This window comes from Neodiprion lecontei, chromosome 4, assembly GCF_021901455.1.
Source record: "Neodiprion lecontei isolate iyNeoLeco1 chromosome 4, iyNeoLeco1.1, whole genome shotgun sequence".
Lineage (NCBI taxonomy): Eukaryota > Metazoa > Arthropoda > Insecta > Hymenoptera > Diprionidae > Neodiprion > Neodiprion lecontei.
The window spans coordinates 31,561,680-31,588,754 of NC_060263.1; the positions used below are offsets into that span (position 1 = coordinate 31,561,680).

Genomic DNA, 27,075 nt, shown 5'->3' on the forward strand with positions numbered 1-27,075 from the left:
AACCGCAACGTAATCGTACAATACGTACAAAAGCTGTTGTAATGTAACGTATGATAATGTTAAAAAAATTCTGGATCGCATTTGAAAAATAAGATTAGAGAAAAATGCGTCTATGCTTTCATCTGGCATACGTATGAATAAAAAAAAATCTACCGTAATTGGAATTTTCTTTAAATTTTGATAAAGCCTTTGCAATATCATATAAGAAACAAGGCGTAATAAATATCGCGTGTGAAATATTCTGTCTTTTCCGTTTCTGTTCACATCTGCAGTAAGCTGCACATAAGAATATGCATGCAGTATACAGATACACGGGGACACATGTCTGACAAACGATGATCTAATTGTTCTGGCGTATTAAAATACGAGTTCAAACTAATTATCGCGAATATCGATGTGTTATATAAATAGAACGGAGGTGTAATGATCGAGGAAAAAATGTTAATGGCTGTACACCCAGCGCGTTTTACAAAATGGTGGATTTTATTCGTGGCAATGAAAAGGAGGAAGGGTGGATTGAGAAAACCACCAATACGTTCCACGTATACGATATTACGGTAATATTTGATACGAAAAATTCTATAATTAAAGATTCATTCGTCTCAATAACCGAAACTTCGTACATAATAATCAGGCCATTTCATTCACTTTCATTCTTTTTTTTATTTTCCCCGAAAGACCACGAATCGATCATTCACTTGCAGTGTCAGATTAGCGTCGTTCCGACTGAGATATAACAGAGTTGAGACGTTTTGCTGTTTCATTTTTGCAATGTTGCAGAAGGCCCGGGGCTCGATCACGAGTCATATGATTTTCACATTTTTCTCCGAAAATAGTCCAGCAGTCTGATTATACGATCTTAGGCTTACCGATGAAACAATCATCCGATGTCGCACGTAATCGAGCGGCGTATAGTTTAATCTCGAAGTCGCGAAAATGCGCGGCGAATACCGCGACGGTGGTCCGCGTAGGCCTAAAATTCAACGCGATCACTGATCACTGTACGCATGTAGACTCGTGCGATACGTACGACGGTTCGCGTATCTTCGCTCCATTGCGAAAAAAAAATTTACAACCAACGCGATCAGTCCATGGACTAAATTGGAACCACGTTTCCCGTGTGTCTTTTTTTTACGTACTGATTAATATAAACGTTTTATTTTACATCCTGCAAGCTGATTGTCGCGTTATTGATTATCATGCGATTCGTACTCTCAAAGGTGACTAAAAATATTTTTGCTCCTTTCGTTATGGCTCGTTTACAGAAAGAGAAAGAAAAAAAAAAAAAACGCAATTGGCAACGTTTACGCTGAGAAAAGTATTTCTTAAATCGTGTTTCGCTGTTTCAAAAAAATTGTTATTTTTATTCACCTTGAAATAAGTAGACGAGAAAAATAATAATTCACTCAGCTCGAGGAAATTCTTCTTTACGTACTTCTATCATTATAATATCTAAATTTTGCGGAGTAAAAGCCGAGCCGGTCCGACAAGAGTAAAATTTTACGACAGAAAATTTACAAAATTAAAGAGCACTCCAAGTTTTCTAAGATAAAATCTCAGTCCTATCGGAGTGGCTCGGTTTTTACTCCAAAAGCGTGAAGTTTTATTTTACTAAATTTATACAGTACGGCGAATAATTTCTTCAAATTGAAGACAGTATTTCATTACATTTCAACATTATTATCAATCGTTCTTCTGAAATCGCAATTCCACCGAATAATTCATAGCATGCAATGTCAAAGAAATATCTGCAGTTCGTAAGAACCGTTGAATGATATTATTTCATAAAACAAATAAGAATTTTCTGAATCAAAGTAAAAAATTCGGATAAATTTCTTCGTCACATCAAAGATTCGCAAACTGAACAATATTTTTTCCAGATCAGTACCACCGCAGCCGATTGCATAAATTTCAAACTGTGAAATGGAAAAGAAGCAAATGAAAAAGAGAAAATAAAATAAAAAAAAAAAAACTTACAGGACATACGAACTTCGGCACATCTTCCAAATGTTCGATAATATCGAATGATTTTTTTAATTAATCACCAACAATTGTTACGAGGTGAATCGTAGCTGATGGCATCCGTTCAATTCTCACCATCGCCGACATTCACGCGTCGCATAACCCGTTAGCATGTAATACATAAAAATATACAGAAGCACGTACGGTACGATTTTGTGGTAAATATGCCGAGCTCACGTACACATCGACAGAGTGCGTAGGATAATGGAATAATTAAAACGAAATTCATCGGCCGTGGACACGTGTCACCTCCTGAAACGACCCAACGATTCGTTCGATTTTTTTTCTTCAGCGTGTAGGCCTTATTATACACGGCTGGCTATACGTATCATACTCGCAGTTCGAAACTTCTCCACGCGACGTTCACGAGCCATTTTGTATTTTTTTACATACATTATGTACAATTTATGTTACGAGACAAAAGCTCAAGTTCTTCTATGCGAAGAATATTGAACCACACGGTGTGCGCGCCGGTAATTTTTATTTATTCTGTTTTTTTTTTTTTATAATCGAATTTTTCCTTTCTTCCCCGACCATTTGCGATCAATCGTCGACTCGATTAATTGAAAATGGATACGCGAGCCATGCTGGCCAACGACGCGTGACATATACATACGTGCAACCACGTCCGGTATGCACACATATAATGATTTCGATGCACGACTCAAGCTGTTTTAAAATGGCGGCCATAAGAGCCGACGGTTTGAATTTTATGGAAAACTCGACGTAGCGTAAGCCGTCTCGTCTTACAGCTTCGTGGCTTCGGGAGATTGACCTAACAAATGGAAAGTATAAATCTACACAACTAATGACGATCCTTGGCAAAAACCCACGCAACTACACAATAGTCGATAATTTTTTGAAGATTTTATATTCCGAGCTCTGTTTCGCGCAACGATTTCATAAACGTCAATCTCGTCCACGAGCGTCGAGAGACGTTATCACGAATACGTTTTTAACTTTTTTTTACGTTAAGCGCGTCGATTTTTATTTTCTACAAGTGTACGTTGTTACTATTACTGTTATTATTTAAAAATTGAGTGTATTTTGTGCACGGTACGTATACGTGTATGAAAATAATTACGCGTGCGTTAGAAAAGTGGAGAGGTTGAGAGAGAATATATATATGTATATAATTCTCTCCGTGGAGTAGACGACGAAACGGTGTTCTCCTCTCGGTTATACAGTCGCGCAGGAATATGTAGATAGGTATTTATAAAACTAGGAATAAGCGAGTCAGGCCGACCGAGCATATCTCGAAACCATTATGTGTGCACGGACACCAACGAGAGAGCCGCAGGACGGTTGGAGACCAAGTTAAGTCATGATCCCCGCTTGCCAATTGGTACCGTTCAACAGTAAGAATTAAAACGTCGAATTACAGAGCGAATTTATACTCGCTACGCGTAATGTAGTAACAGAGAGAACTCGAGGAAACGGGGTGTAAATGGGGGCCACGATTTATACCCTGTGTGCTAATATACAATGTACAACAGCGAGTGAAAAACTGTGAGAAACGTGTAAAAATTATCGAGTCTCAAATATAATATTCGCATACGCGCAGAAAATCAGCAAGCTTGGCGATTCTGAATATGTATGTATATATATTATACATACATATATACATATGTATATCTTTTTCACCGCTGTTATAATCAGCGTCAGCGTGTTTTATTATATACATTTATTTCGATAAGCAAAGCCAATAACCGACACGCTGTGTTACGAAAGAGATTTTATTAATTCCTAGCTTAGATTATGACAATAGATGACGATGATTTGTCCATGCTCGCGTTGAACCGCGCCGATGTCTGCGGATTTCAACGATGATATTATCTTCGACGTCGGTAGACATCTCGACGAATTTTCTCGATCCGGTTGCCTATCTCGGGACATTGGTCGCCGAAATGTCCGGTGAACATATTCGGTTATGTGAGATGTAGTTCTTTTTTTTTTATAGTTTTTGCAAAAGAAAACGTAACGACCCATTGGCACATCTCGCGGTATAGATTCATCGATCAGTCTTCTCGCAGCTTCCGTTCAACGTGGAGGCTAATAAAAAGTATCGCGGGTTACGAAGAAGCGAAAAGAGATGCCTCGCGAAATTCGGTGTCTCGAACTTTGGTATAAAGTCACTGTACCTACAGTTGGTCGATATGATCTACCGATTGATCAGACAATTCTAAAAACGATACTGAAGAGAGAGAGAGAGGGGGGGGAGAGCCAGAGAGAGAGAGAGAGAGAGAGAGAGAGAGAGAGAGAGAGAGAGAGAAAGAGAGAGTGAGAAACTGATGAGACTACTGATAATGCGGAGTAAAATATAATTTTTTGATAATTTCTTTGGTATGTGTGAGTATTTTACCTTGGTTTGAAAAATTTGCTTTTCGAACGTGTGCCTCTGTCCTCGGTTACACACGCGAAGAGTATAGAACGTGGATATTGTGAGAGAGAATCCTTGTCCCAGACTCCAGTCTGCAACCAGCCAGCCAGAATCGCCAGCCTGCGTAGCGAAGAGGAGAGTATATCCTATAGGTATATCTATGGACGGTTCGCAGGTCGCCGCTCCCTGAGAGATCACTGCCCTCATCCGTAGTCGTGCTGGCCTCTTCGTTCTTGGTTTTTGCAACAGGGTTTAACGATAAATCGTAATCCCCCGTCCCGGCGTCGAAACGATCGTCGAAGAGTGTTCGAGGTTCCGGTTAAAAGAAGTTATATTTGATAAAATTTCAATTCAATCTGTGCGTGGGTATTTATTACTTTATTTTTTCATTCTTTCGTTTTTTTTTTTTTCTCTTCTCGTAAATGAGAATTGTGAATTTTTTCGTCTTTTCATGTGTTAAAATCATGTTCTCACATACGTATTCCCGTCCTTTTAACAGTACTCAGTATTTCCGGCCTGAACCCAAGGCACTCGGCAACAGAGAGCGGCAGCAGCAGCAGCGAGCACGCGAAGGCAGCAGAAACACGGCACACAACGACTGCTGGGGCCTCTCCGAATCCGTTTCGGTGTTAAGCTCTGCTGCTATTTTATTATTTTATTTCTCTATATTGAAGCGGAGTTTCAGCGAGGTTCCCGGCTCGATTTGATAGAAATATGCGGGCCCGATACACCAAGATTAAATACCCTGACCCCTGGCGATCGAGGAGGACGTCCTTAAGCCCAAATAGCACTGAAAATGGTAGGATTTTTCGCGGGAGGTATCCCCTCCGAACAGCGGCGGCGGCCCGGCGAGGCAAGCGACACTCGCGAAATATCACTCACTCTACCAACACTGATGCAAACGGCGAATCTCCCCCCTCCTAGGCCGCCCCGTCGCAACAGGCAACGTGTGCTGATACAGGACACCGTCGCCATCTGGTCGAGAGGTGAAGAGATTATTCGCGAATGCGCGATTTCTCGTTTTCGCGAGTCGCGCGCGACGTTTGGAAATCAAGCTGCTACGCATTTTCCCCCCTTGGTTTTTCTCCGCCACGGAAACTCGGTGCGCGATGCGCTCTTTCCTTTCCTCAATTTATTGCTACAGGCTCCTTTACGTAAAGCTATCGAAGGTCTTTTCGTCTGTGTTGAAACTTTTATATTGCACGCGAACTACGTTACTTCCAATTTTATTCTGTACAAGCGTGACGTAACACAACCGCGACCACGTGTAGACCTGCGATCGTATCTTCCTCTCCCCCTTGTGCGATCCGAAGATAGTCTGTTCGTAGATCGCCTTCGACCAAAACTCGAAATACTAATATGATGCTCCCAAATACGAACCCTACCTCTTTCTCGTATACTTATTCGCATTAGCTAACCTCCTCGTACACACCCCGGCGTACATGCCTACGCAACCTATACATACCATACGTTATATCTGTACACTAGCGTTAATTTGCTATAGTATATTAAAACTCGAAATTATATTATCGTGTAGTCGACAGCTGATCGATAAGAACTATAATACACAACTTCCGCTTGGGTTTTTTTTCATCGTTGCTTTTGTACCTTCTGTTTCGGATTTTTTTTTTTTACCACTCAACGGGATTTGTTGTCCAACGACTTCTCAAGGAAATATTATTCTTGCCAATATCATTTTTACTACTTCCACTTTTGGTATGCATCGAAAAAACTGTTCGTCGTCACAATTTCTGTAGCATATACATGATATAATATAACGTGAATTCGTCTGAATCGATTGGTTTATTTCAATACACTTTGTATTTATGCGAGCAAAAAAAGATATAGTCGAATTCTTGTAATTCCGAAAATATGAAAATAATTTACGCGTTATTCATGCTTTTTCCAGTCTTCTTCTTTAAGAGGGTGATATAACTCAGTTCTTACCGACTGCGTCAAATGTCTTCTATTTTGGCTAATATTAGAGGTTATGCATCGCAATGTGAAAATGAACGTAACGGCCGAATTCGACATGCAATTCTGAATAAAAATACAACATGCATTTGTTAGTGTTACGCAAAAATAACTAAATGGTACGAAAAATACGAAACCGTGATCGCGATTAGTTATTTTTCGTGCCATATCTTTATTTTTCCGTAGAAACAAAATGTATTTGTTCGTTATTGTACAGAATTGCATGTAGAATACGGCTGTTATACCCTCTTTTACATTCCGATGCATAGCCTCTGATAATAGGCACAATAGAAGACATTCAACACTGTCGGTAAGGACTGACTGTGACATTTCCTTGATTACCATTCCACGTATTCGCCAGAGCGGCTATCTCACGCTGGGATCCATTTTGGTGCCTCCATACTTTTTCACGTTTCTCGCCGCTGACCTAGCTCCATTGAATTTATCTATACAACTGTGTATTTTACTAATAGTTCCGGCTAGAAGCGATTACATGATCTCTTGCTTGATCGACATCGATTAAGGCTCGCAAATTGATCTACGCTGTTTTGTTTCATTATTTGATTTTTTCAATAAAAATATACTTGATAGTAAAGCACAATAGAAATAGCATGTTATATATATCTCGACACCTGGAATCATGCGTTCCTTCGTGAAAATAGTGGCATTTTATGTAGAATTTTGAAAAATGAAAGACTGTAGTGCAAACGATTCCGCATTGACTGGAACTAATATACACGTGCACGCACACAATGCATACGTACATGTAGATACATGCGAATTGTTCAGTCATAGATCAACGAACAGGTGAAACCGTGTGTACAAAGGATGATCAAAATCGTGAGAACTTGATTCTCCGGTTAATTTCCGTGCAGGACGAAAGCGATTCATTACTTCTACTGAATTCGGCTAACCGAGCATAACATTGGTCATCATTTCAGCCTTTTTGAGCCACGTGTTAGGTACGCAGCAACGTAATGTCCGACGATATAAGTTTCAATAGGTCAAGTACCGTTTCCATGTGTGTTCTACGCATATTTTACAGAGAAAAAAAAAACCAAAAAGGTAATCAACCGAGACGAACAAAAAAAATGTAATGTTTTACGAATAGTTAAAAAATTAAAGAAGAATAATATATCTTTGCTTTGCTGAATAACCACGGCTAACTGTAAAATATTAAAAGACGTGTGTTCGCATTAATTGCATTAAAATTAGTAACCCCTGTTTCATATTATCACAATATTATACAAAGGGAGAATAATTTGGCGATGTACCTATCGAGTTACCGCGCCTTAATAGTCGTCAAACTTTATCAGTTTGAAATCTAGAACGAGGTGGAAACTGGCCTCCGTAATTGTTTGCGGAACTAAGCTAGAAGCAGCGGTACCGCAAATGTAGTTTAACTATACAACTATTAATAACGTTTTACCTTCACGTGTGTCACATATACGTGTAACTGTTAATAACTACACGTTTTCTCCTTCGGAACTGCGACGAATGTATCTTACAGCGTGTACAGCCGATTATTAGGGTTGCGCTGTACAAAGAAGGATCGTTAACGCGAAAATAAATTAACGATAAATTAAAATATGCAATGCAATATTGGTCTGCAATGGGAGAGCATTATCTCACAGAACCTATTTAGCTCAAATCAAATTTACGTTATTCTCGGGTTAGAATAGTTACCTGTCTTCAGTTTCACGATTTTTGTTTTTTATCAAAAACAATTTTTTGTACAGATTCAATCTATAGATATTAGTTGAAAACTCATTACATTTTAACGTTCAGCTTGTTCTTCTTCTTTCATTGAAGAATTACAAAAGTAAAAGTTGCGTTGAAATTTTCCGTTCCCACAATCATTCGAATAACAACGGTAATAACATGCGTGAATCGATTATCGCTGCAAAACTGTAAGGTATTTTGTTTTTTCTTCGTACGAATATTGCAGAGATATATCCAAGAACCTTTTTTCTTTATTTGCAATAATCAACTTTTGTTAGGTTTTTATTCGTAATGTATTAATATACGTATAATAATATATATTATGTCCATAAATATCGTATATATTAATATTTTTATTTCCATAGTCATTACTCTTTTTTTTTCATCTGTTTTCATAAATTAAATAAATAACTCTTTGACTGCAATAATTAAACAAAATATTTTACAAAAGTAATCAGATCTAGACATATTAGTATAAACTACCAAGAGAATCGATGAAAAGGGGTGTGAGGTATAGGGTAAAAGAACTAGTTTCGTCGACAGCCTTCAAAGCAGCTACCTATACACGGGTTATCACTTCGACAAGTTAAAAATTTAATAGACAAAGAAAAAAAATATATATGTAACAACTTAAAGCACGTAAATTCAGTTTTGTAAGGATTTCAATTACGTCAAACCAATAGCAAAAATCAATGGGTCGATCGAATAATTGTTTCGTCCCTAAACGACAAATATAAAGTCCTGCATCAGGCGATTTTCAGCAACGAATCAATGTTCCGAATCCGAAACTTGACAAATTATATGAACAAATAATTTACGCCTAATTCAGTCTATGATTTTCCTTTTTTTTTTTAATTTTCTCAATTTTCATTTTTTTCTTTTGGTTTCATTTACACATGTCCCGTCATAAAAAGTAGCGTATGTCAATAAATGATAACAATTTAGAACGTGCAAAGATGACCCGATAATTATTATGGTTAAAACGTTTTGTATAAAATAAAAATGCTATCAACCGCAACGAATAATAAATAAATATACAATTAAATTCTTGCAACTTTACGGTGTTGAGTCGCTTGTGATTGAAAAAAGAAATTCTACGAACCAAAGATGGTATCGGGAGGTTATGAACCTGAGGTACTGAGAGGCAAGGTGGTTCTAAGCGTAGCGAAATGTTACAAATTAGAGCTATGTGGTTGTTGTTCATAGAACAATACGTATCCCTCGCTGGAGACGACTGATCTTGCCGCTATTGAAGACACTCTGCTGTCGTTGTACTCATGCCACTCTCCCGAGTAAGGATGTTTACAATAGGCAGTATAGTGCCCCGAATAAGTTGTCCCCGAGTGATTTGCCACTCCATATAAGTTGTAGGTACAACCGGCCACTCTCGGTGCAGAAAAGGCACTCAGGTCCAAACCGGTCAGTGGAAAATCAACTAAAACGTTCAATTTACCACGAAAACGTTCCATGGGGGAGAAACGTTTCAAATCTGATCGTTGATTTCGGTCATGGGAAAATCCGACATAATGAATTTGTCCTTGGAGAATAGGGATCAATACAAAATTGGCAATAATGAAAAATTCTGCAACAAATGCAGTTAATTCAACAAGAGAATTGATAAAATAAGAATTTCACCTGAAACCTGATTTATACCTATATAAGCAAAGTATATAAAATCGAGCAATGAACAGATATTTTTCTTCCCATTTCTCTTTTTCTCCAGAATTTTCTTCTTTCTTTAGAATTAACAACGGCAATCGAGTTTTCGAAATATATCCGATACTGACATTCATAAATAATCGATTGGTAAAGTAGATCACGTCAGTCTCAAAAAATTATTTGATGCCTTTACCAACAGTTTTCAAACTATTGGCTACCTTTGATTACCCTTGTCGGTTCAATATTCTAACACATAAATATCTGAGTCAAATTGGATTTCGCAATGCAGGTAATGTAGTGTTTTACGAATATGAAAATGTAAAACGCATTATGCGAAGATACTGAAAATTCCAAAAACGCGTTTAAAAGGATACGAATAACCAATATCTTTGGAAATTTTTGGATGCTGAAACTTTTCGTGCACTTTCTTCTCATCTGACACTTGGAGCAGGTCGGCTTTTCGTCACCGTCAAGTACTTCCTCCTTAGTAAAATGCTCCAGACACTGATTCAGCTTTACTGTACCGCTCCTCGTCGGGATGGGCAAACTCAAGTCCCAGAATGGATCCAAAGTCACAGAAACGTGACCGCAGGATGTACAGTGCAACGAGGATCTCAGCTGTCCGACAAATACGTCGACGATCGTGCTGTCTTCGTTTCTTAGATATCGCTTCCAGCTTTCAGCAGCTTTCTGGCTATCCCTGCAGTGAAAAATATTTATAGATAATGAAACAAGACTTATTTTACCATTTGATGCGTAATAAACAATTCCATTTTACTAGTGATGAATAATTATTCAAATGACGTATGAAATCGATCTGTATATTTCAGTTGCTTTGGTCTTTATTATTCGAGAGTAATCAACGGCAGTTCCGAACTTTCTTTTTTAATTCTCTGACTTTCCTGTAACCATAAGATTCAGTAGTTATGCATTACGAGCCAAGAAATAATTGTGTCCGATACGCTCAATGTTCACATTATACACCTGCCATTACGATTGAAGATAAAATGATCCAGGGATCATGACACAAGCAGAATCTCGGATCAGACCCGTTTTCGTTGAAGTTGAGATACAACTGAAAAAAATGTGAGAACTGCAATCTAAATACGAAATTTTCAAAAAAAATTTCTAAATGTATCCGATTTTTCATATTTCTCACAACCCATCTTCATTTCTTCATTTTTATAGTAACGTCATCTTACGTGTAATGTTCGGGTATATCCGTGTGAATGGGCTGCGGTTTGACGGTGACCCTGTTAACATCTTCGTGCAGTCCTTCGAGAAGATATCTCAAAAACTCCTGGGCGTCTTGCTGACTGTAGCCCATAAAGCGAGGAGCGAATCTCTGGATTTGAGATTTGAGGGAAGTTGTATTGACAACATGCTCTCCACCCACTTCCCAGAGTTCTTGTATCACCTGAGAGAACGCCTTGATCAGGGCACCCTTCATGCCTGATGTCGAGGTGTTGATGTCAGCTAGATACTGCTCGTTTACTAAATACTCCAGCAGCGGTCTCGTGTTGCTCAGACATTGGATCACGCTGTTCATAAAACACTGAAATACAGTCATTCATATAGATGCCCATTGTCTTTGATTCTTTTCAATATGAATAGCAGTGAACAGTCATCAATTGCATAGTTCACGTAAGTAAAAAGTTGTATAATATTGAATGTAAAGAATTTTGCATAAGGTAATGGACAATACTAACTGTGTTTCCGATGTTTCGGAGGCCGTTCAATCCACATCGTTCGTCTCGAGGAGTCTGCAACCGGTTGCGCGGTGCCCGAATCGTCGGACTTCCCTCCTGTAATTGAAATAATATTTTACAAATTATTATTATAATATAATAGTTGGTAAGTTAGAGTGTTCGAATGACTTATTCTCGTTGAACTTTAATTTTTGAATAGTTTTTTTCATTACATAATTCTGTATAATGTACATTCGCCTACAGTCTAGAGTCCGTGAAAAAATATTTACGTGTAATATCGGTAATGTCTCGTAATGTTCAGTGCACAATCGGAAGAAAGACGTAGAACGTGAAATAACAGTAAATTACAGATATTTTCTGAAGTTTTAAATGTCTTTCGGTAAGTTTTTCGCGCATGTATTAATCTTCGATAGTGTCAAAGGATAATGGATATGGATATGTGTTACTCGATAATAATTGTATAGAAGGCGTTAAAAAGCATGAGTTAATGTCTGTTTGTGAGTTGAAGAACTGAAAAAACACGAAGCAAAAAATAAGGACGCTGCATCTGTGATCAGATGCAAGGCAGAGAAATAAAAATTTATAAATAATTAAATTGCATACCTTTTATTTCTATAGCTGTCACATAACAGCGCTTTGGTGAAAACTTGACTAATACTTGTGCTGAATGAGAATGTATATTGTACAATAATTCGATAGTTATTTTTATACAACCAGTTGTTTTCAATTCGCTCCCCTGTTTTTCGACGATGTTTTATACTTATAACTTTGGACGCTACATGCGCAACTTCATCAATATTACAAAATCTCATCAATTTATATTGCATAATACGAATTACGATTGATATCGATAACATGATAAAAAGCTATGGAAAGAAAAAGTAGAAAGATACGGGCAAGGTTTAGTTATCGACTTCATAAATATTACAGGTGAATTATAAATAGAACATACTTAAGCCTTTAATTATAGGGCGACGGAGAAAGTAAAACTGTATCATTATGTTATCAAATTCATTTTCTTATCATACGATTAACGTGGGCCTACTTGACCATGCTGATTAAATTATCGATGTAAGTAGTGGCTATTGACAACTACCGGGTGACAAAATATCACAATCCGTATAAAACAAAGAACAAAAACCAAGTTTGCACGACTATTGCCCTAATTTTTGGAAATTGAAAACAATTAACTATCAATACACGATGACCCAAAAATTGAAATACTGCTTCGAAATTTCATCTCACCGATGTACCAACCTACATTGGCAATAAAATGCATGTTAGATATGCAGTATAGATAGAATAAGAAAATGCAACTACTGCAGAAGCGCAGGTAAAGTGTGAAGCCTTCGTAGTTCCGGTGACGTTATAACTTGGCAGGATTCTTCGATTTTATGACCGTTAAAGTTCTATACAGTACGTAAAAAAAAAAGTAGTTCGTAACTGGATTCAAACCTTGCATCAAACTATTGAATGAAAAAATCAAACAGCAATTGCAACAATTTCATAGGCCTAAAAATGCGAACGAAGGGAACAATACAATCAAATAACTTCTTTACCCTCACCAGTCGTCTATAATTTTTTTTTTTTATGATGCAAAACTAAATAAATAAATACAATTAAATTTACGTCAACGATATCTTCAAATTTTCGGAGTTGGTTCCATCTATCGCTTAAATTAGATATGCCCGTCCATCGATCGCTTCAATTCCTAACATATCACCGATTAAGCGCGAAAAGAGAGAGGTGCAAACAGTTGGACTCACCTGTCTGTCGTATGAGTGCGAAAATCTGCGATCAACGGCACGTGTTTGCGTCGTCGTTGTCGCGACCCGAATACTAGCGTAATTAGATCTTACGTAATTGCAGTGGGCAACAGTATCAGCAGCGCAAGCAGCAGGAACGGCGACGCGTTTGCGATTTTCGAGGGGCGCCGCGACGCCAAGCGCGAAAGCATAACCGACGCCAAGTGCGGCGGCGGTCCAAACGCACCACAAACCCCAACCCACGAGTTCTACGTAAGCCAGTTTAATATTTTACTCGTATTGAACCCCCGGTTTTGACGACGAAGAAAGTATTGAACTTAAGAAGAAGGATGGAAAGTCTTCTGTTCTTTCATCACATCTTGAGCATTCGTTCGTTATAGTTTTGTTTATATTTTTTTTTTTTTAAACCCAGTTTAAAAAAAAATTCTAATTTACCCCGAAATCTAGGATTGGGTATACATATAAGAACAAATACACGGTGCACCGACACCGACGCAAATCTTATACAAGCATATAATTTCGTCCGACGCGAACCAGCGAACAAACTCACTTCGAATCCTCAAAGTCTAAAAGCTCAACGATCACCAGCAAAGTAGTAGTCTATTAATAAATCTTACTACTTGACGGGAGGACAGAATCATCGCAAAGCTCCGGTCACTCTGACCGAATTTTCGACACTCCCAGTGAATTTTTTCTTCGCCTCTTTCATTTTCTCAGATAAAATTCTACCTGCCAGCTAAAGCTTCACTGTCCTTACGTTTTTTCATTCTTCGCAATTTGTAATTCGTTACAAATGAAACGACCAACAGAAGCTGGCCAGCAATCTTATCTTTCTCTTACAATTAGTTGAGAATTTTTCTGATCAACACGTTTTACGAGTTTTTATACATGTTAAAGTTTGCAATCCTATTTGAATGGAGAGTTCTACTATAAATGAAATAGAAAAATGCATCGAACTTTCAGAATTCTCGTTGTTCGATGTTTGGCTTGAATTCAATCTCTGTAGTCGTTTCTTCAACAGCAGCTATACTTGACCCAGTGAAGTGGCGAGCTGTCCTCCCATGTAGGTATACTATAGTTCAATAGAATACATGCCTATGCGGACCACCGCTCGTCCGGATTTGTCTACACTCTACTATATATGTTACCTATACATTATACACGTGTAGAAGCTACTGGCATAAGCGACGAAGAGGAGACAAATAGTGTCCCACTGTTCCACTAGTCGACACAAGAATTATATTTATATCGTATATCACAGAGCGAACCTTTCTAAATGAAGTAAATGATCGGACCAAACGAAAGACACGTGTGCTTGTCGCGAATATAGTAGCCACTTGATATTTATGAGGTGGTTGTGGCGGGCTGCGCAGCAACGGTATAATCATCAAGAAAGAAAAAAAAAATAATTTAATGAAACGCTCGCTACTCCGAGTGTTCAATATTTGTCGTTCAACGATCCGATTTTATCGGTTTCTTATTAGGCCGCACAACGAGCAATCTTATAATGCGAATCGAGACTTTACATCGGAACATACTTCGCAGCATGAAGTTTCTGCACCAACCAGTTGACTCATAAAGTTTATTATAACTAGCATAAGTGTGCATTTACACCTACCTACATGCTACATCAACTGAGCAGCTATTTTCAATGCGCAACCTACATATATCTTATACCTGCAATACCTTGCCCGCCGTTCTGTTATGCACGTTAGATATTCAATCCCGGGTCTTAAATTGCGTAAAGGTACCCTGGCAGAGAAGCAAGGGAGTGAAATAAATAAATAAATAAATACAGGAACGCTACGATACTTACCGATTATTTACACGTTCGTCTACGACTTTTCTACTATATATCATTTAGTTTCTATTCAATCTTACCATAGAAGTAAAGTAAAAACCAGACGCTTCCGACTCTAAGGGGTCCGTATACACCTTTACGGAAGTCAACATGCTCATGGGAATTGCATTCGGAGTCTGAGATTTTACCGAATTGATAAATTTTCGGAAGAATAAAAGTTATGCTGAATATACAAGTACCCAGCATGGGACTAACTTGATTTAAACTTTTCAATGTAAATGAATTTTCCAACTTCTTCGAAGAATCAATAACAAAAAGTGAACACTCTCAAATGTGTAAAAGGAACAAAATACAACGGTCGCGTACAAAACTTGGTTCTAGATTTGCTACGTATAACTTGACGTAAAAGTTACATAAATTTCTTTGGAGTTCAGTCCAGAGTCTGAACCTCAAAACAGGAAACAGAAGAAGCATTGAAAATGCTTTGTATGCCACAGTAACCGGATCTTTGTTAGATACATCGAACGATTGTTCACTAAAATTTTGTTTAACAAATCCGTCAAGCGTATGACGCATGCAGCACGGACAAAACGGAGGATCGATAATGTGCAGCAATGCATTAAAGGTGTACGGAACCCCTTAGACGACCACAGGGCAACAAACAAACCAAAAAAAAAAATCCATGTCACTTACGATTTGATCGTTGATACCGCGATAGATGTTTTGATGGGTGGCCGCAGTAGCCGTTTGTGAGTTATTTCCAGCAATTCCGTTTGCCGCGTTACTGGTACTTCCGTTACCGGGATAAGTGTCACCCCGTCTCGAGGTGGAAGGTAACGAGGATAAGGACGAGGTATTATCTCCGGCGTGGTTCACGCCGCTGGGTCGAGAAACGACGGGTTTTCGTACCGCGGAGTTGAAACCATTTACCGGATCGTTTGAAATGGTATCCAGTAAGGAGGCGACGTTATCGCCGCTACTCTCATCGATAAGGCCACCACCGGATATTATCCCTAGCTCTGTATCAGAACTCGGATCTTCGGGCGTTAAAAATCCGTTCAAACGATTGGTCGCCGTTGAGTTTCTTCCACCGAGCAAACCTTCGTCGTCTTCGGCTCCGTGAACTCGGCAAGTTCCAGCCGCGTTCTCGTCATCGGCGTTACGATCGGCGTTGTTGTTGTTCGTTAATAGAGTGTTAGTCAATGAATTGTTAGACGTGTTAGTTACCGGCCGATAAATACAAACCGAGTTAACGTTCACACCATCATCATCAACGTCAGCATCAACGCCATCGTCAGCGAGACAAGAGTTAGAGGGACGTGAATTGGTTTTCTGTAACCCGTTTGATTCAGGGATTCTCGAAGGGCACGTAACGGCACCATTTGTCTCGTAACACCGTGTGGTATTAATGTTATCGACTGCAGGCGGTTGCAGCCTGGCAGCTCTCGACTGCAGACCCTCGGTACAATTTCCGTATTCGTGTTCGTATTCGTATTCGTTGTTGTTGTTACTGTTACTGTTATTGTTGTTGTCGTCGTTCTTAGGCCCCTTTTGCGACGTCCCCGTTACCTCTGTCGCCGCGCTGTCCGGCTGCGCATGATTGCTGCCAATCAGGTTGCTACCGATCGGAGATCTTCTCAATGCCCTGGGTGGTCGGCCTTGGAGCAGCGTGTTCGAGGTCGTCGATTCGTTGCCGGTGAATAGATGGTTCTTCGCGCTGGACGCGTTTCCCCCGACGATCGAGCTCGAGCTCGACGAATGCACCCCAGGACTCGTCCCCAACGGTCCGGCGGTCCCGTATCCGTTGACCGTGGCTTTCCCGATTCCGTGTCGTTCGTTGCTGCCCGATATATTTGGCACGTAATTAGCCGGCGAATACTTCGCGATAAGGTCCGCTGTCGAGGCCGCCAAACTGCCTAGGGTTTCACGAGCCTCGCTGTTTCGCTGATCCCTCGATGACGAGGATGACGAGGAATATCTACCAGCACCCGACAACACTCCGCTTCCTGGACCACAACCACTACCACCGCTGCCCGTGTCCGAGTAAGACGCAGACGAGACTGATAGCGACCTGCGAATAAAAGCAACCGTTGCGAATTACCACTCTTCTCTATACCCAACCGACCAACCGCCCCCCGCCAACAATCTTTCGGGCCGATGGCCAAGGGCTCCCAGTAATGTTACGGCTGCACTGGTTATGCAACCCGCTCAATGTCTACTGGCATGCATTCGCGTAAGGGTATATAATAACCATTGCAAAGGTGTGTGTGTGTGTGTGTGTGTGCTTGAGATTACAAGAAATTTTACACCAACTTGCCACTTTGACTTTTCCGACTCGTGGTATCGGTGTAATCGTAAAGGTATACAAAAAAAAACTGCTCAATATTCGGATACAAACATGTAATTTATTGCTTGATGAAAAGTAAAACTCTACCTGTGTAAAAATATATAACATCGTGATCAAGAACCCGAAACAAATCTGCAAAACAGTTTAATGGACGGACAAAACTGTACTGCACTATGGACGTATGTATATACATAGGTAGATTTATTCTCGACGGGTATACAACGTAAAATGTAGTTTTACTGCGTTCGTGCCGGTAATTGCGGTACCTCCGAGTGAGAGGAATGTTACGGTGTAAGAATGTATTTTTTTACGGTATAAGTTTCTCTGTACCTTGTAAACATGTTTTTACGCACATGCATATCGTGATCCAAACATCTATTAAGGACATTCTGAATAAATAACTACATAACAAAGAATAGACAACTGTACAATATAATTTAAACAAATGCGATCATAATTTGATTACCGTATAAATGAGGATGATGCGCACTTGGTCTTGAGGGTGAAAATTGGAAAACGAAAATTGGTTGATCGGAATTAATTTGTAAAGTGGCCGAACGAATTTAACATAAGCCAGAAGACGTTCTACGATGCAGAAATAATAATCTTTATTCTATCTATCCCGTTCAGTGCTTGCCAAAAATATTTTTGACCGGAAGTTTTAAATCTAGGACGTAGAGGCTACATTCACTGCAGTGCGTAAGGCCGTTCCAATACATGAAATTATACGGCCATGTTGCAGCGGAAATGTATGTACATTGTGCATATGTGTACCTAGTTTTATTATTACACACACCGAAACTTTCAAATTTATTTTATATTCCCTGTTTTTCTTTATCGCATTTTCTTTTGTTCTTATCAGTTTTATTCATTCATTAATATATGTTTGATATTTATTCCGTCGGCGTTGATGGAAAAACGATCGTCCACGTCGCTTTGACCGACGACTTACGCGACTGAATCGATCAGCGGATTACATAAAAACGTTTTGAATTCGTAACCGAGTTTCGTTGCTGTTTCTTTTCATGCATCGGGCAGACGTTTAAAAGTTGTTTACTCGTCGGCCATGACTATGTGTAGATAATCGTGTCATTCCGGAAAAATATGTGTGTATTTACTCTCGAGGAAATGAAGATTAAATCTTTTTGTTTCGGGAAAACAAGTACTAGAATTGTAACGATGCTTCGAATTGGGGTGTGAGCCGTTAAACGAATTCAACGAACTCGGCACCAGGAACACTGAGGCATCGATTGCATCGTTTACTCTCGGATAATATCGCGTGACTCAGCTGACCTAAATTTTATATGAAAATCTGTGGTACATTAAAAGTCGCATTACCCAGAGGCGAAAGTCCAGGAAAATACGAAGTTGAAGTTTGTAACGTTATCGTAACGAAACATTGGGTAAAAAGTCACTATTTTCTCAATTGTACAATAATTTTGAAGTAACTAAGATTTTGCGATATGATCGTGTCTTGTTTGATTACGGTTTACCGAATATCAGACAATTCCAAAATCGCATAATAACGATTTTTCCTCAGCATGAATCGTTACGATAACGTTACTAACTTCAATATGCTATGGGAAAACGTGTTTTGTTGAACGAACATAAAAATGGAATGGACCTGAAAAATTGAAATAATGTGTAGATTCGAAAAGATGATTTTTTAATTTTTCTTTTAGTTTTTTCTCACATCAAACTCGAACACACGACATTTCGAATAACAACGGTGACAAATATCGACAGATTTCACAGCAATGATAACGGAATAAAGCAGAGATTTCAGGTTACCTGGCGGGTGAACAGAGGCGACGATAGTCGCAGGAAGAGTACGAGCTAGATTGATGAGTGGAGCCGTAGCCGGAACCGGAACTGTAGAAGTTGGTCGAACGGTCGAAGAAATTGGTAGATCCGGAAGTTCTGTACGAGGCGAGCTTTGACGATACAGAACTGCCAACCCCAGATGTTGTGGTGCTCACACCGGAACCCCTAAAATACCGCCTGGGTGACAAAGGTGTGGGCATCGCGTTCGTGCTGTACGATACTGCAACCGCGCCGGCATGCCCCCCTCTGTTGTACGCCATTGCTTTAAGCCACGAACAATGATTTCGTTTATATTTCGAACATAGACAATGTACATTAGACTGGGCCAAAAAAATTGACTATTTTTTTTTTTTGAAAAATATATTGAGAATATCATTCAGTATGGCAAAAAAAAAATTTCATGAAATTTTAAGCTCTTAATATTAACTTTAAGAGGTCTATCATCGCTATTTTTGATTTTTAGTAATAATTTGATGTTTTACGTCAGAACTGTCGAAATATTGAAGTGAAAAAATTTATGTTCACTTATCCCTTTATAAAATTAAATTCCCTACAAAAAAGGTCTGATTATAGATTTTTGTCAGACAAGCCGTTTCCGAGTAATTAAGCTTAATAAATTGATATAATTTCTCGATTTGACTTTTTTTATTTGGAATTTCGTGACTAACGAATCAATGAATGTAAAGTTAATATTAAGGGCTTAAAATTTCATGAAATTTTTTTTTTGCCATACTGAATGATATTCTCAATATATTTTTAAAAAAAAAAAAAATAGTCAATTTTTTTGGTCCAGTCTAATGTACATACATGCCTCGAGGTATATGTGTGATTTAAATCATTGAATGGTCAAGGGGTTGTTGGTTGGCCGGAAACTGATTCGTTTCAGTCGTTTCATTTATACGAATATAAACATTTTTTAATTAATTACAACAATTATGAGCAAAAGGTTAGATATCGATGCTTGATTTCACTCTTGTACGATGCTTCGTTTTATTTCGATTAACTAACAATGAAACACGTTTTTTCCATCAGGTCGGCATCGGCGAATATTTAAATTTACAACGGTATGTGGATATTAATTATGACGAAAAAGTGACAATACTTACTTAATTGAATACTGCCGTGAAAACAAAGTCTAATTCAGTAATTGTGTAGAAAATATAGTTTTCTGAATTAAACAAGCCATCGTAGAGACGCATCTATCGATATCTAAGTTTTTGTCTATAATTACAGTAATTTCTATTTTGGTATTTCCAAAGAGCTTTCTTAGCTTACGAATACGACAATTTGATAAAACCGCAATGATTTTAGGCCAATCAACCCCCGCAAATGATCAGACCAGAAATATAATTTTCATGAATTCACAATAAGTACAAGGAGGAAGAGGAGGGACGGGATGCGGTTAAGAAACAATCAATGCGAAAACAACCTAAATAGGGTATTCCATGCCAACTCGACTACGGTCTAGTCCTTACACGGAGAGAAAAATCTGAGAAAAATTACCCTGCTGTTACTATAATCGTGATGTAAAAGACACCTAATGCAGTTTTGATTGATGCAGTTACAAAAATTATGGGTTTTTATGAAAAAAATTACTACCTTGCTTAGAAACTATGTATTTCGGCAGCATAAAATTTAAAATGTGACGACGCATTTTTCTGATGCAGCACCGTAAAAACTGCATTAGGTGTCTTTTACATCACGATTATAGTAACAGCAGGGTAATTTTTCTCAGATTTTTCTCTCCGTGTACCACGTCTCGGATCATTTTTGACGTATGTAAGTAAAAACTTCTTTTTCACTGATACGTTCTTTTCAAAAACATTTACACTGTATTTTGTTCATAAGATTGTGGTATCAATAAATCAATGACAATATGCGATTATTAACAATAACAAAATCTTTTGATGATCGGTTTAATAAGAAGAAGATACAGAAATAAATTCCCTATTTGACGTAAAATTTCGAATACTTCGAAAAACTTTTAAAATTCAAGAAACTTTCTATAATTGATATAAAAAAAAAAAAACTCTGAGAGACCTACAAATACATTTCAGAACTGAGACAAAGATACCCAAATATATAAATTCATGTTCAAATATGATCCACAGATCAAATCCGAAGTGATTATAAAGCTAAGGCGATGGTGAAGTTGGCACGGAATGCCTTGCATGGCATATAATACTCGAAATCTTTTTTTTTCGATATCATGATAATCCAGTAGGCCTGCTTTTTTATTGCGCGGATTACGATTGCTCGCCGTGGGATTGTCCAGGAAATAAGATGACAAAAAAATAACGATAATATACAAACGATATTAATAATTATATGTATAGATAAACGTATGAGACGACGATCAACGCGTTGACAGACTAGTATTTAAGAGACGATCCGTTATTGGTTGAGTCGTTTTCACAATCGTAGGAACTGTACATACATGCGATTCACCAAGCTAAACATCCACTTCCGGTTTCGACTCATTCGTGCTTGAACGCTCGCTCGCTGTTACGGGATGATTAAAATCTGCTTCCTGATACACCGTTTTACAGAATATAATAAGGCAGCGAATACCGTGTCAAGTCATAATGGTTAAAGTATTTTTATGTAACACCAGTATGATTTACGCGTCTGTTTTTGCCTGCGTTGATCCTTGCGTAATGTAATCGTTTCTGCGACGGTACAAAAGAGAGCATCCGAGTGAAACAAGTGGACTTTTCCGCCCTAGTACTAAAAAGTGTTTATATAACGAATGATTTTCGAATGTTACAGCATATAATAACCGTTCGTCGTGTCATCTTTTGCTTAGAAAGAAGATGTACAACTTCAACAACAGTCGACTAAAAAAATAACTGGCGTTGCGATAATTTTATATATAAACTATACATCAGGTGTATACAAGAGTTTGAAGCAAAGTTGATACCAGAATATTCGCAATCGGATGTATAATTATGTAAATTCTCGCATCATCTTGGGGTCAGCAAGGATTTTATAAATATGATTTTAATTGATTCGATAATTTCAATGTTAACAAAACGAATCGCTAAAAATAACCCGTGGAATGTTCAACGGTCTGGCGTAAGCAAAAAATGTGCAGTAGTTTACTGCTACACGTGTCTCGCGCGCTAAAGTGCGAAAAAAAAGTAATCAACGAAGCGCTTGTGCTGTAGGTGTATTATATGCGTCCACATACCTATAAAACATACTAAATGATCGAATGAGCGAAATACATATACATACCTACCGCGATGTAGGTACGTACGCGTATAAGGTAAAGTGATCTAACAGGAGATGAAAAAAAGAAACAGGCAAAAAAAAAAAAAAAGAAAGGAATACAGTCGAGTATTCGAGGCAATGGACATCGCTGATGTTATAATCATGTGACAAAAATAGAAATAATATCCCTATATATAATGTGATTTACATGTTTTGTATATAGACATATCGGTACGTGTAATGACTGTATACATATACGGGTAATTAATTACAACAGCAAAGAATCTTTCTTGCGTAATGAAGAGATTAGACGTTGTACAAATCGTTCCATCCACGTGTTATCTATTCGTGTGTATGCGTTATTAAAAAGAAATATGTTTTTTTTTTCTTTTCTTACTCTTCGTGACAACGTGTAGCAAATCAAAATGACAATTGTTAAATCGTTGTGTATCAACGTATTTAGTGAAAAGTGAATTTAGTTATCATCTACGTACACTGAAAGAAAGCATTTAACCGATAACGATAACGGATTGCGTAACAAATATTACGGCGTTCGTTACACGGGCTGAGAATCAGAAATTTGAATTTCAGTTTAGTAGGAAAAAAAATTGAAATGCAGTTTGAGGTTGAAAAATAAAGATTCTGAATATTATACCCATTTCTTTTGATGGATTTCAATCAATTTCCGGCACAGCTGATCACGGTTTTGTTACTTTGTAAGAATCAAGTGGGATACGCAGATATTTTATACACCTACTATAGCGTCGTCTCTAATTAGAGCGCGGCGGTATTTTGTTTTGTCGAATCCGAATTCGGTACAATAGATTAAAAAAGTGATCGCAGGTTTACAGCTGCCGGGCAAAAATTCATATCACGCCGGAAAAATCAGCAATATAATTATTTTCAATATTCCAGGTTCTCCGCAATCGAAAGTCCGCCGTAAACGCGTTTGTTATACGCTGTGATGATTTTAATTAACGTTCACTTGATCAGTTGGTTCTACAACGAGCTATTATAGCAGCTGCTACTCTCCTTCTAACAACTCACGTACTTCTATGACGTTTAGTTCCAACAAATTATTATGTAACAATAGACGATGAAAAAGATTTTAAAAAGAGAAACAGCAGTAAAAAAAAAATTACGAACGTACGTATAATCGCGTACTTGTGATTCTGACGTATAACGAATTGTCATTTAGGTGTGTCAATGACGGCGGACGACACGTGACTAGACGACACAGCTACTTACCTCATACATCAAAGGAACATTGATGCATGCGGAACACGACGGTGACGTTATTACATTGCCGCTTTGAAAGAACCGCAAACGAATCGAATAATGTCTATGATTCACGTTACAAAAGAATTTTTTTTTTCGCAATAATTCTGAATCACAACATGTTTGCGGCTTTGGTCACGTGTCGTACGAAACCCAAAATTGAAGAAAAAACGGGGAACATAGCGGACCAAATGGCGTAGCAGCTTAAATACGTTATAACGCAGGCACAGTCGTATACTGACCAACTCTAATTGTAAACGAGGCAGAGAGAATGTTTCAAACAATTTTCTCAATGTTTGGCAGCTCGCCATTTTTCATTTTAGACATACCAACGAGTATCCGTCTACGGAGAACATCATACATGTAGTATAACTTCTGCACGAAATTTTCCAACAAATATTATTACCGCGCGTTTCAGTCCCTGCTATGTGCAAGTTTTTTAAAATTCTCTTTTGCAATACCAATTGCGGTTCGCACGGCTTCGAGTTTTTGCAATACATACACATATTACTTCCCTGTCAATGTTATTTATGCTCTCGACATTTGTGCAACGTTTTTTCCTCTCTCTTTCCTGATCTATTTCTCAACTTCGCACGTTGCAAAAAGTTATGGCAAATATCGCGGATAACCCGCAGAGAGCGATATATTCACGTTCGATATATGCGAAAAATTTGTATTTCAAAATAAAATATACACACAGATTATACACATATGAATTGCAGAGTCCTTCGGAAATGATATAAAAATATAAATTGAAGTCTGCAGGCTCGATTGTATACATAAATTTTCAAGGTATATGTCAAAAGATGGGAAGAAAAAATTTACAAATACATTGGCAACAAAATTTCTTTGAATATATCGAATCATTGGGTGTAAGAAACATTTTCGCATTCTATCGAAGATCACCTGAAGCTTGGGTATCAATCAATGTTGATATAAATATATATAGTCTAGGAAGACGTGAACGTGTATAGGTAGAAAAAAAAATCTGTAAAGTTTGTGAAATTCTTGATATACGATTATAAATTAAAATAGTACATAAGATCATTTCATCATCGCAAAAATATCATTTGAGATTTCGTATGTGACGATTGTGAAAAAAAAAAAAAAAAAAAATTGAAATTTCGCGACTCACGTCCTCCAGCACGTGTCTTCTTATTATTCTTATGCATAAATCGGTAGCCCTCTTTAAACACGTCCAATTTATTACTTACGTGCGTGGGCGATAAAGCAGCTGATTGACGCTCAGATAATTAAACGCTGTTTGCATTTAGATACGTACAACCATCGTGAGATTATGATAAAAATCCGCGGTAACTTGATTGTTGTAATTAGTCGTTGCGCAAGGATCATTTGCACTTGAGCTTTGCACGGCTGGTGGTAAACAGCAGTTCTTACAATTTTGCAGAAAGGATGAGGTAGGATGGTTAAAAAATTGTTACATCATGGGGTAAAAGAATGAAGCTGACAATCAGTTACGCAAACGCAAATATATGTACAAACATTGTATGCGTATATACGCCAGGGCGGTGTTAACACAGGATCACACATACGACATACGTATATAATGTATACATAAACGTAGTTTCTACAGGCTCTTATTGAAAAACATTGCCGCTCCCGCAAAATCGTACACCCACCCTTGAGCGGTCGAATACCTTTCGAGATAACAAATACGTCGATAAAAATAGGCATTGAAGATGACTCGACAAGAAATTCTCTTCCGATCAGAGAATCGGATTTCACTATTCCGGATTAAACTCGAGAAACTCGCGAGGATATATTCGGAATTGGGGGATTTATTTATAGCGTATAATGAAAAGAAAAGTGAGGAGAATACGTGAAATTCATTTCTGTACTCACTGTTGTAATGAGAAAAGCGTTAAATCGATGCTGCTACCGTGAAGCAATGACGGCGGCAAATTAATGCTATCAGGAAGAGACAGTAGTCAGTCGGCCCACGACCACGTGGTAGGCCTTCAAGGGTCACGCATACGTCCGCGCATACGCGACCCTCCCTCGATCCCCCCCCTCCAACCTGACTCTGGATCAGGGCCGGCAGGTGTTTCAGTAGGCCTCGATAAAATGATGACGCATCTTGCTAACTTTCGCTATCCTGGTTACCTTCCCTCTCGCACTTTGAGGTAAGGAAATACTTCGTCTCGTAAATTTGCGTACCGTGTCCTCGCGCACGTACGGGATCGAATCCCGTGACTTACTGAGCTCGAGTTGTTAGCTGGGAATATTTGAGTTAGCTAGAGCCACCACGCTTCTTCGGTCCGTACGATTCGCACGGGTTTTTTGAGACTTAAGTTAAGCCAACTTCTCCGGTTGCGGTGGCAGAGCGGCTGTCTCTCTCTTTGGCTATAACCTATACGCCCACCGCTAAACGAGGATGGAAAATGGGCAACACATTTGCCGATGAAAATACTCACAGAAAGTTTTTCGACGTGGTATTATTCCGCGGATTTGCAGCTTTCCTTCGGCTGTCTATGATTTCGCGCTAAACGCCGCGCGGTGTCTCGACGACGTTTTTCTCTCGCGTCACTAGAACTGCACTACTATCGTCGTCTGGTATGTAGCTACTAACGTAGAGGTACTGCTAGCCGCTGCTCCATTTGACAGAATATTCCAGACAGCCGAGGTCATTTCGAGAGCGCGGACGTTTCTTTTATTCTCGTCGTGGTTTTGTAAAGCCACTACACTTGGGTAGGAAAGGAAAACAAGGGAAAAAACCAAAGAAACAGCAACGAACGAAGATTAGTAGAGCCTGGGTTAGAGAAGATCGGGAACGGAAACGGCCAGTCGAGACCTCCGCGAGTCGTTTCGCGTTGCCTGGAGATTCGCCGTGACGTGACGGGCCAATTCGGAAGCTGATGACGATGACGTCACCCTGGCAAATATTTAGATTTCAGCCGACCCTGAGGCGAGGACAGGAGTAAGAGAGAAAGAGAGAGAGAGAGTCGACTGCGGAGCTTGTTCTACATAAGCGATAGGGTGAACATAACCGCGATCGATTCACACAACCCATCGGCAGCGTGCGTGACGAGCAGGCAAAAATTCACCAACTTCACTCTGTTATAAAACATTTTCCCAACATTTCGTTCGTTGAAAGTTATCCTAGACGATCGATCAATCGACACATAACGAAGCACCGAATCTTTGCATCACCTGTTATATTTACCTTGTGTTTTTTTTGATTTTTTTTTTGTTTGTTTACTACTGACACGATCTCCGAGGCCCGTGCGTTCTTCGAAAGTCCCGGTAAGGTAACGAGATACACCACCGCCGGATCACCAGCAACGTGTGTGAAAACAATATGGCTGCTACGACAAGGTGTCGGTGCCGAATTTCTGTGTGATAATTCACCACGTTTCTCC

The 27,075-nt window shown here is 38.8% G+C and overlaps 1 protein-coding gene and 1 long non-coding RNA gene across 8 annotated transcripts in view; both read right to left on the reverse strand.

Annotated features, from left to right (window-relative positions):
• Positions 1-5,408, reverse strand: part of LOC124294063 — a 31,304-nt gene extending 25,896 nt beyond the window's left edge. Inside the window, exon 1 of the long non-coding RNA XR_006903960.1 lies at positions 4,385-5,408. This is a non-coding gene — a long non-coding RNA (uncharacterized LOC124294063). The remainder of the gene's footprint in view (positions 1-4,384) is intronic.
• A 3,023-nt stretch (positions 5,409-8,431) lies between these two features.
• On the reverse strand, positions 8,432-27,041 carry LOC107224403 (ubiquitin carboxyl-terminal hydrolase Usp2). Of its 7 annotated transcripts, none has more exons than XM_015664440.2 (7): positions 26,880-27,041; positions 19,172-19,466; positions 15,727-17,104; positions 11,467-11,562; positions 10,960-11,312; positions 10,132-10,457; positions 8,432-9,587 (listed from the first exon to the last, which is right to left on the reverse strand). In XM_015664440.2, the coding sequence occupies exons 2-7, from the start codon at positions 19,462-19,464 to the stop codon at positions 9,271-9,273; spliced, it is 2,763 nt and encodes a 920-aa protein (XP_015519926.2). In that variant the 5' UTR covers positions 19,465-19,466; positions 26,880-27,041; the 3' UTR covers positions 8,432-9,270. The 7 variants fall into 7 exon arrangements, with proteins under 7 accessions (XP_015519926.2, XP_015519923.2, XP_015519924.2 ...); XM_015664437.2 differs by lacking the exon at positions 26,880-27,041 and adding an exon at positions 26,131-26,812; XM_015664438.2 differs by lacking the exon at positions 26,880-27,041 and adding an exon at positions 25,559-26,075.
• Positions 27,042-27,075: the final 34 nt, after the last annotated feature.